Source organism: Erithacus rubecula (assembly GCF_903797595.1).
Source record: "Erithacus rubecula genome assembly, chromosome: 2".
Classification (NCBI taxonomy): domain Eukaryota; kingdom Metazoa; phylum Chordata; class Aves; order Passeriformes; family Muscicapidae; genus Erithacus; species Erithacus rubecula.
Window position 1 is genome coordinate 89,480,955 of NC_136685.1, and position 10,317 is coordinate 89,491,271.

General features: G+C 39.6%; 1 protein-coding gene across 4 annotated transcripts in view; it reads left to right on the plus strand.

Moving 5' to 3' along the window:
- KCNK2 (potassium two pore domain channel subfamily K member 2) overlaps positions 1–9,250 on the plus strand; it is a 103,293-nt gene extending 94,043 nt beyond the window's left edge. For all 4 annotated transcript variants that reach the window (XM_079298850.1, XM_079298852.1, XM_079298851.1 and 1 more), the window contains one exon: positions 7,301–9,250. In XM_079298850.1, the coding sequence (XP_079154976.1) occupies positions 7,301–7,618 (318 nt within the window). In that variant the 3' untranslated portion in view covers positions 7,619–9,250. The remainder of the gene's footprint in view (positions 1–7,300) is intronic.
- Positions 9,251–10,317: the final 1,067 nt, after the last annotated feature.

Genomic DNA, 10,317 nt, shown 5'->3' on the forward strand with positions numbered 1-10,317 from the left:
ATGCATTTTATGATGGTCTACGTTGAGAAATCTTAATTTTTGGAGATAAGATGTAATTGATCCTTTGTTACAGCAATAAATACATTTACTGAGGTTTACTTTATTGCTGGCTGAAAATATTCCAGGATAAATATCACTGACATCTCCATGATTAACATTCCTGAAAACTTTACCCCCTTTTTTTTTTTTTTTTTAAAGATAATCTCAGTGCTTGGATATTGTTAGGAAAAGACTCCAGAATGTGTTACTAATGCTGAGTGTATGAATCTGATAGCTGTTTTGAGGATGAGTTCCCAGACAAAGCAAGTTCAGCAGAATGCCCTTGCAAGTATGTGTGTTGGCATTGAGGAAAGTGCTTTTCAATTGCAAAAGCAGCTATGGAATACTGCCTTTCACAAGGGATAGGTGCAGTTCCAATGCTAGTGTTGAACAGCCAAAGTGGAGCTTTAATATTTCACACAAATATCACTCCAGACATTGACACTAGAAAGTTAAGGAATAAACAGTTCTTGCTGGAGCTTGAGCAAGTAGTTACTATTATCATTCCATACAACCAAGCAAAAATTAAAAGTCCTTTTTGATATTTGTTCTTTTTTAGCATATCTTTATGAGCTAAAAAAAGTCCAGTGAGTTTATGAAACAGTTGTTGTGTCTTTCCTCTGGGAGAAAGTTGAGGCAGTCTTTCAACTGCCTGTGGCTTGGGTTTCATTATGCTTCCAGTATAGCTCCTAAAACATTTGCTATTCCTGGCTGCAGCCAAGTCATTGGCTGTACAGCACAGGCAAGGATACACACTGTTCCCCTGAACCACCTTGGGCTCAGCTGGTAGAGCTTTATGCAAACTTAAGTAGTTTCTTGTGGCTAATACAGGTGCTTGTCATTGGCTCTCACCAGCTTGAAAGAGGGGTTGGATGGCTCCCTGGGGCAGCTGAAACCACAAAACAGAACTGATTGTAAAGGAAATGTCAACATCTTTTCCTTTAGTTATCTTTGTCTTTGGAAGTTAATAATAGCAGAACAATAGAGAAAGATGAACAGGCCCCACAGATTGTCTACACTAGTGTGAGTACACGTATGCAGATCTATGCAAAGAGGTATCTGATGGGCAATATTCAATAATAGTTCTGAGGATATACCTAGCATAGCAGTCTTCATATTTATGGGAAAAAAAATGTAAAACAAAATAACAGTGGTGACTCTGAGTATATCTGGTTCTGTTTGGTAGGCATGATTTTTTTAGGCTGTTTTTATTTTGTTGAATCAAACCATGATAGAGGAAAAGGACATTTTTTACATCTGCCATCTGTTGCATCTCCACAAAACATATTCCCACATCTGCCACCGTAGATGTTCCTCCACAAATAAAACAATCAAAATTTGTGGGCTCTCTGCATTCCCCTTGGAGAATGTGGTTTATTTCATCCAAGGCATCAGATGTGTTCATGGAAGTTATGTGGGTGAAACCAAACAAACATTGCCCACCAGAATGAACTCACTAGCATTGCTTATTACAGGACTGAACAATCCAGTTTCTATCAGGACAGCATTGTTCCCAAAGCATTTCGGACCACCATAGCTACAAAAATAAGATTGTCTATGTAATTGAAGCCTTACCACAGAAGATGACAATTTCACAAAAGTTTTTTTCCCCTCTGATATTTGACTGAAAAACAGAGGGATGTGTATACAATGAGTGGAACCAAAAAATGCACGACTCATGGCTTTGTGTGCCATTCACCTTGAAATCAAAGTCTGGTACCTTAAAGACCTGCCTGCTACAGAACTGAGGTCCTGGCAGGATGCAGGCATGAGGCACACAGGCTGGTGGTTCATCATAGAAGATAGTGAACTTGGGAAAGCTCAGCACAGGTATCTCATTAATGCCTGTGGTATTTCATGCATTTTGTGGCTGTTTAACTTTAAAGACAAGTAGAGCACACTCTTCTCTGAACACCTGTCCACAGGTGTTTTAGGTATGTACTAATAACACTATAATAACAGAAAAACAGATAACCAGATCATTGAGCTGGAAATTTTAGGTGGACTATAAGTGAGATTCCCTTAATGTGCAGCAAATGCACAGGTTTCACTAAAAGAGTTTCTCTTCTGCACTCTGATCTTCTCTAACCTCTAGAAACTGAGGATGAATAGAAATTTGTGTCCAGCAGCAACTTGGGTGGGAAAAGGTGGCATGTGCTTGCCCAGAACTGCAGGAAAGTCAGATGGCAAGTAGGAAGCCCCTCTGATGCACTCAGGGATAAACCCACCTAGCAGCTGAGTTGTTAAACCCATCACCCCTCTTTGTACCTACATCTTCTTTAAAAGTAACTTTGTGAACAATTTCTGTGAACACTGGCTGAATTTCCTGAGAGCTAAGACAAAATGTTATGTTCTGCTGCCTGCATAATTTGACATGGATTGCACTTTCTAGTTTTGTCTGAGTAGCATATCATAGGGAGGTTAATTGGACGTGTTATTTTTAAGTAGCAGGATAAAGTACATTGGAGAGGAAAAATGAAGCTATGAAAATTCAGAGAATGCATTAGGGATAATGCAAGAAATTATATACTGAGGAACATCTAGACTGTTAACAATATCTGTAAGGAAGGGCACCTTTTTTCACCCTAAAATGCAGTCAAATGGATACCTCCAGCTCATCTACTTGCTTTTTAAACTCAATTTTTTTTGGCTTGCACTAACATGCTCATCATAAAATGCATGAGTCCTGTATGCCAAAGGGAAACAACATAATGCTCAGCTATGACAGAAAAAAATTGCACACATTACTTAGAAATATATGTTTTCATTTTCTTGCATGACATATATATGATGCTTTCTTTTTTTTTATTTGCTACTCAGTGGTTTACCTCCTCCTGAGTATATCATAGCTTTCATGTCATATATCTGAGCTCCATCCAAGCAGGATATACTTCTTCCTCCTCTGTAAGCAGAACTAGATTAACTGATTAAACTGTGATGTTGGGCTTTTTCAAGAATATCCCAGAGACAGAGGAGCAAAACTAAGCCAAAGTTAAGTTGGGCAAGTGCATTTGTCTTGGTCTATTTAAGGATGTCCTTAATTAGGTTGTTGTTTGTTTGTTTTCCTGCTAGAGCACAGATGTGGCTTAATTCAAAATACAGATTGCTTGTGTATGGCTACATGGCTTGTGCTTTCCAGACACTTAATAAGACACTGGTCTTCCTGAATGGTGGGGAGTTTTGCATGCATTAGTATTTGGAAAATTTTGTGTGTCCAGAAAGATTCTCAAACTCTTGACAGCTATAAGGAATTAGAGCCAATGTACTGAAGGATGAAGCAGGTGCTTCAGTATGTTCAAATTATTTTTTTAGTTTCAATAGTAGCATCCTCTTGGACATTCTTACATTCTGGCTTATGCTGTTGGCCTTTACCCAGGTGTGGAGCCCAGCTGGAGAGAAAGCTAAAACACAGTATAAATGAAACTGCATAGGAACTTTTGATCCTACTAGAGATATTGACTGAGAGCCAGTCCTAGGACATTATTCATTTAGATGGATTTTGGCAGGAGTAGGTGAAGGAATGGTGGCTTAACATCCATGATTTTTTCCTAGTTCTGTCAAATTCAGTATATCTGCCTTGAAGTTATATTGGTGATGGTGTATGTGTGCAGCCTGGGAACTGTTTGGTCATTCAGGAAGTTCATGCTGTACTTCATTGGTATCTGCTTGTTTTTCACTACAAACCTCCCCTCCTCCCCCAAAAATCCCAACAGTGACTTCAACAAGAACCTGGAGAGTGTTCTACTCAAATGGTGCAGAGGCAGTTTCTCATTATATCCTAAATGAATAAATGTGACATCTCCACTGCAGGTAGATGCATAAATTGGCACAGACATTTGGAGGTGCTATAGAGATGACCTATGGGATTTGAGACATCCTCATAGGGTTGCTGGATATGGTGCAGATCCCATGGGATATGGCAGTGGTAGCTGGAGGCCAGACAACATGGAGTGGGCAAGGAATTGGGTCAATGCTATCCATTTGTCAGAAAAGTTGTGGTTGTTGTTTTTTAGAGATTGTTTTGGGGTTTTGTTGTCTTTTTTGTTGTTGTTTTTCCTGGTTTTGTGGTGAGGTGTGCTGTATGGAATATGGATTACTTAGTTGTGTTACTATATACCATAATTCTCAAGAACTTGTTATTGAGACTTGTCTTCCCTGAAATCATAAGGCAGTAGGGTGCTGCTTCCTGCTTCTTAAATGCATAATAAAGTTACTTGCTGTTGATGTTCAGTGTAGCTAGGTTGATACTCCTTGTGAAATATATCTAACACCTTGCAGTCTAATTTGGATTTTGATGTGGAGGAGCTGGGATAGGGACCATGTCCCCATTACTAGTGGCATTTCTCTTCCCTGAAGGTTGAAGTGAGAAGCATCAACAGATTAGTGCTGTTTCTTGTGTGGCTGAGACAGGTGTTATCACTGTGACATGTTTTCCCTATTGCTTCTGAAATATTCTCTGACATTCAGATGTAGTTGTCTATAATTTCTGTGACTAAGAGGCCTTGTCCTCATGTCACACTGCCCCCAACTATGACAGGTGTGGAGTCTACAGAGCTGTGCTGTAATGAGGCAAGAGGTCTGGAGAAAAGTAAATTGTTGTTACAGTAGGTAGGTATGCCAAGAATTTAATTTTTTTGAGCAGCACAGGCAACTGGAATTTCTGTGTCTCTGCATGAGGTATTTTTTGGCTATCAGAGCCTAGATGAAAAGGACCTGTAATACAATGTGTTAAAATGTCATAACCTAAGGACAGAAAGAACCTGAACATATTACAGATATGTTCCTATGGATCAAGAGGGGATCAAATTGTATAAGCAAGTACACTGGTAGTTAAAATGGCACATTTCTTTTCTTATAACCCTTTTCTTACAACCCTGCTTGAGTCTGTAAGTGCTCTGGAATTAAGAGTTCTGTTTTAAAGAGGTAACATTTTTGAATGCATTCAGTTCACATAAAAACTAGGGGCCTAAAGCAGTGATTTGGGGCATGCATGGTTCAAACAGCACTGAGCTCCTGGCTCTCAATGTGTTCCAATTCCCTCTGTTTTACCACTAATGCATCTTGATTCTACTTAGCAATAGCATTAATAAGAGCATGTTTCAATTTGTGTTTTTCTCCTATGATTTTAATATAAAGCAGCATCACAACTTTGGTGTATGGCCAGGTAGAATTGTGCCCACCATATAAGTGTTCCACACCACCTTAACTGGAATGAACCTCTCCTCAAAGGCACATTTATTGATGCTCTTCAGCTGACTGAATAAACTTGCATCTCCAAAGAAATCTCCCTAGATTCAGATATCAGATATCTCAACACCTACCATATTAAGATTCTCCTGAATAACTTGAATGCCCAAGAGCAGCTTGCCCTGTGCAATTCAGGTCCATTACCAGGAAAATTCTGGGCCTCTCCTAGAGTCCTAGGAGGTCACATAAATTTGCTTTCTTCAGAAGCAAGGCCAGTTGATTCTCCCTCCTGAAAAAACATGAAATCATGTGGGAACTAAAAAAAAAAAAAATAAAAAAATTGAAAGATTATGGGTAGACAGTTGTTCAAGGTGGTTATATCTTCCAGTAAGTTGCTGAGACACAATTTTAAATCCTGATAGCATCTCTTGAATGTGACCACATGCAATGCCAGAGGTGTGTGCCTGAGCAAAGCACCTGGTCTGTTAAATGATTATACAACTAGTGAGGGGTACATTTACATATGGTAAAATAGAAATGTGTACTGGCTCTTTGCTTCCCTAGACAGAACCATTCTCCACAACCTGAGCAGCCTGCCTTTAGTAAGGCTTAGAAAAAGGAGAAAACTGCCCAGGGTGTGCACTGATACTATTTATCATATTTTTATTACTTGTTTACTGCAAGTAAAAATGTTGGAGCAGCTGAGATGTTTCAGCATTGCAGATTTCATTATTTTCAGATCTGAAGTGCAGTGTGTCTGATCCTAGCTGCACAAATTAAACACTAATAATCATTCAGCTAGGTGAGTCCTCTGTGTATTGCAGATGATTACCCTTGTTTGAGAAAGCAGATATTTGTCCACTTTTGTCATCTGTGTAATTCACTGAAGTGGAGACAAATGTAATAAAATGACCCTTGGGTGAAGAGATCTTTTTGTTTTGTTTCTGGAGGGGGAAAGTTTTCCTGAAACTCTGTCACTCCTGGATGAGCTGATTAATTTTTACTTTCATTATATTCCTGTTTTCCACTGCACTGCAAAGCATGAATAAGCTTGTGGCTTTTTTTTCTCTGATGGTTTGCCCCCTGTATTTCTCTATGTAAATCCTTTTTTCATTTCTGTGCTTACCAAGTCAGAGTTTTCTTGCCAGTGATTGAAATTCTGGACTGAACAATACCAATCAGACTAATTTATGTAGGTTAAATTATCCTGAAATGCTTTACTTTGGAGTTATATTTATGAGTAGTCTATATTCCCTGTGTGCTGCCTTCCCAGTATTAAGCTGTCGAGGGAGAAGGGATTTAAAGAGAAACAATGTTTTTCCTTTGGAGTTATAATGAGATAATATCATTAAAAGGTGCCTTCTTTAGCTGCCTGCATAACTTATTTAATGCAATGGTGGTTTGACTGAAATACAAGAGCAAAAATATAAATAATAAATAAATGACAGGCCATAGTTTACCTCAGACTAAATCTGCTCAGTCTACCTTATGCCATATCTGAGGAAAAATAAGGATGATTTTGGATTCAGGGTGGGAAGAAGACATTGCCACCGTAGTGACTTTTAACTGTTGCTGTGTTGATGTTGTGTTTGAGCAAGCACAGAAGGAGGATGCAAACAGCTGATGGTTTTCTTTAAGAAAGCTTTTCTCTCTAAGTTTAGAAAATTCTCAGCCAAGTCTCCCAAGGATTTTTGACAGTGAAAGTGCTCATAAATATCAGCTCACCCTAGTAACAATACATAACACAGCCTGGATTGCTGGGATTTCAGCATCCCCTGACCAACTGGGTATTGTGCAGCTGTCAAGCCTCTGCAGCTTCCCTGTATTGCTGACTGCCTATGATAACAATAAAAAAAATCAGTAGAAAATATTTTTATTTGTGTTTTTGGAATTCTTGTTAACTCTTACTGATGCAACATGTCTTCTTTAGCAGCTGTCAATAAGAGTGAGTCTTTGGCATGAGAAATTTGTGCCAGTGGCAACACTTTGGCAGCTCTTACCTGGCTCCAGAAGATAAACAGTGTCTGAAGCCCCTGGTGCCATAATGCTTGTGTTGATTCCTGTTTTTGTGCAGGTGGGGGAGTTCAGGGCCCACGCTGCAGAGTGGACAGCCAATGTCACCGCTGAGTTCAAGGAGACCCGCAGGCGCCTGAGCGTGGAGATCTACGACAAGTTCCAGCGCGCCACCTCCATCAAAAGGAAACTCTCTGCAGAACTCGCTGTCAGCCACAACCAGGACCTGACCCCCTGCAAGAGAACGCTGTCAGTGAACCACCTGACCAGCGAGAAGGACCTCTTGCCAGCTCTGACAAAGACAGACAGCATATACATGAATGGTTTGACGCCGCACTGTGCAGCAGAAGAGATAGCCGTGATCGAGAACATTAAGTAGCCATGACTCTGGAACCCAGTCCTTGGGAAGCTCTTGGCTTAGACCAGCCATACACCATTTTTTTCCACCCCGTCGATGACCAGTGCTAGCAGCATTTTATATGTGTGCATGAGTTCCACAGAAAAACTTCAGTCCCGAGTTACCATCGCATCTCTTCAGAGACGCAAAGACGAATGGCACTGCTGTTTCCGAAAGATGCTGGAACAAGCAACGTTTTCTGCCTTTATCTGCCCAGACTGTTTTTCACTTCTAATGTGCCATATGGCCTCACGAATGAATCTCACTTGTTTATGGTAACAATGTAGCTTTGAGGGATCAGTCCTTAAAATTTCAGGGTCTACCTTACTGAGCCTAGGAATGGACCATTTCTGGACTACAACACATTTGTAAATGGCAAGAAATTCTTATGCAGCCTTTTACCTAAGAAATTTTGGTCAGTGCCTTATCTTTTGAAGAACCAGAACCTCTACAGTTCCTGTACAACTTTTGTTTGTTTGGGTTTTTTTGCATGAGAAGTGTATTTCATTTAAGCCTTTTATTTTTCTTGAAATGGTGGTGTTTCAAAGGTGTCTGTTGTGAAGGCACCAACCAGCATGAATGAATGCCAAAACTCAACAATCATCAATTGATGCTCTTAGCTCCAAATTTAAAGGCACTGCAGTTTCAAAAGTTGCAAACCTGTCCCCCAGAAGCATTTTGTTTTTCTCAGGTCCAGCTGATACTTGTTCACGCTGACTTGTAGGATTTTCAGACCCTTTTCAGGTCTTAGTTTTCCAAGCAGTGTTCAGCAGTTGTTTTTCTCTGCATCAGATGTACCAAAAAAATCTGCAGCTTATCTATCACTAAATTATTTGGTAGATGACAAGAGCAAATAAAGAGAAGCAGGGGGAGGCTTTAAATTACTGTGTTCTAATAATCACATCCAAACAAACAATGCAGAAGAATGCAGCTATTTTTAATAAGCATAAACCTTCTGCCAGATATTTGGTATGAAAAGGATTCTTAATTTCCTTTTTAAGCCAAGTCACCCCAGAGGCTACATGATATTTCACCCGTGAATCCTGGTGGAGTGCTTTGCTGAATGTCACGTGGGCTGCCTGTGCCAGAGCTGTGGCTAACATGGGAATGCAATTGAAACTGGTATCACTGTGACTTTCTACATTTCAGATAGAGATGGCTCTGAATATCAATGCAGGCATGAGGAAGAGCTGATAACATAGCACAATCTGAATATCGATGATTGTTCAGACAGGATAGGTTGACAAGAAGGAGATCTAAACCAGACTGTGGGTTTTCTTTATTGGTTTTAAGAAAACACATTAATTTTGTACCTTCTGTTTTGCTTATAGGTGTACATGAGATTCAGAAGAAATGCAGGATGGAATGGATAATTTTGCATTTTTTTCCTTATGTTAGTCTGTTGTAACCTGGCTGTACATAAAATGAATAGAACAGGCCTTAAAGAAAAATTTAGGCTCTGTAAATTAAAAAAGATGGGACTTTGCTGATTGGGCATGATTCAAGTGGCAAATCTTACAGCATCTCTGACCATTAGATAACATGCAAGATATGAATGTTCATGTTTTTTGGATGCTTAGCTTGTTTTCTAATAAATATAAGTTAATATGTAAATTCAGTGTAAATATCAGTCAATTAACATTTACAGAGAGTATGCTTTTAAAACTAAGAAAGTTCCATGACACAGCACCGAGCAATGCTCTTATAACAAAGACCCTTGTCTCCCCAGCACAGTGTTCTGAATGTCCACATGGCAAGGGTTCTTCTTGCCATGTATAAACTGTGAATTGTAATGAAAAATAAAGTTTTTAATTAAAAGAAGCTTTCCTGAATCTCCTGCTTGCTACAACTGGAATGCTAAGGAATCATTTGTAAAACTGATTTTTATGCTTTCATTGGTTACAGAGTATAGCAGTTTGCCACCTGCTTTCATTTAAGCTGGTTTAGCAATAAAGGCTTGACTTACCCAGCACAGAAATTACTATTTTTTTTCCCTTGATATTAAAAAAATTATGCTCTTTGGTTGCCATTCCTTAAGTTGTGTTTCTTGCTATTCTGTTTACTTACCAGGATTCCATTTCTTCCACCACAGAGCTGGCAGGTGCTCCATCCTTGTCCTGGGGGAGGTGCAGGGGCTGTGCCCCTCTGTGCTGCTGGTTCTCCTGTGGTTGCTGGCACCCTCCTGCAGAGTGTGTGAACAAGGACAGCAGCCTTCCCTACTGCAGCAGCTCTTTTCTACAGGGAATGTTTTACAGGGGCATCTTTAATTAGGTCTTGGCCACAGGAATTGGAGCCCCCAGCAGCCTGGTGGTAAGTGAGGAAGACTGAAGTTCTTACACTTTTTCATTCTGACTTGTATGGGGTGTGTTTTAGTGCCTTTTGGAACTGATTTTTCAAAAAGGGATAGGTAATGTTCAACATTTATTGTCCTTGATTCCCTGAGATATCTTAGGTTAAAGCTTTGTATCCCTCTAACCAGCTTGTTTCTAGTTACCAACCTACAGAAGTGCTTGGCTTTGTGGTTTCTTTCTTTTTAAAGAGTCTCAGGACCTCCTGAAAAGAGCATATTTTTTGGAGATCCTGTGGCAAAATTTGATATACAAGTATGGCTACTTAAGCCCATTCAGTTTATATTTGCTTTGATTTTTGAAAATGATCTCTGGGGAAAAAAAAAAACCCTG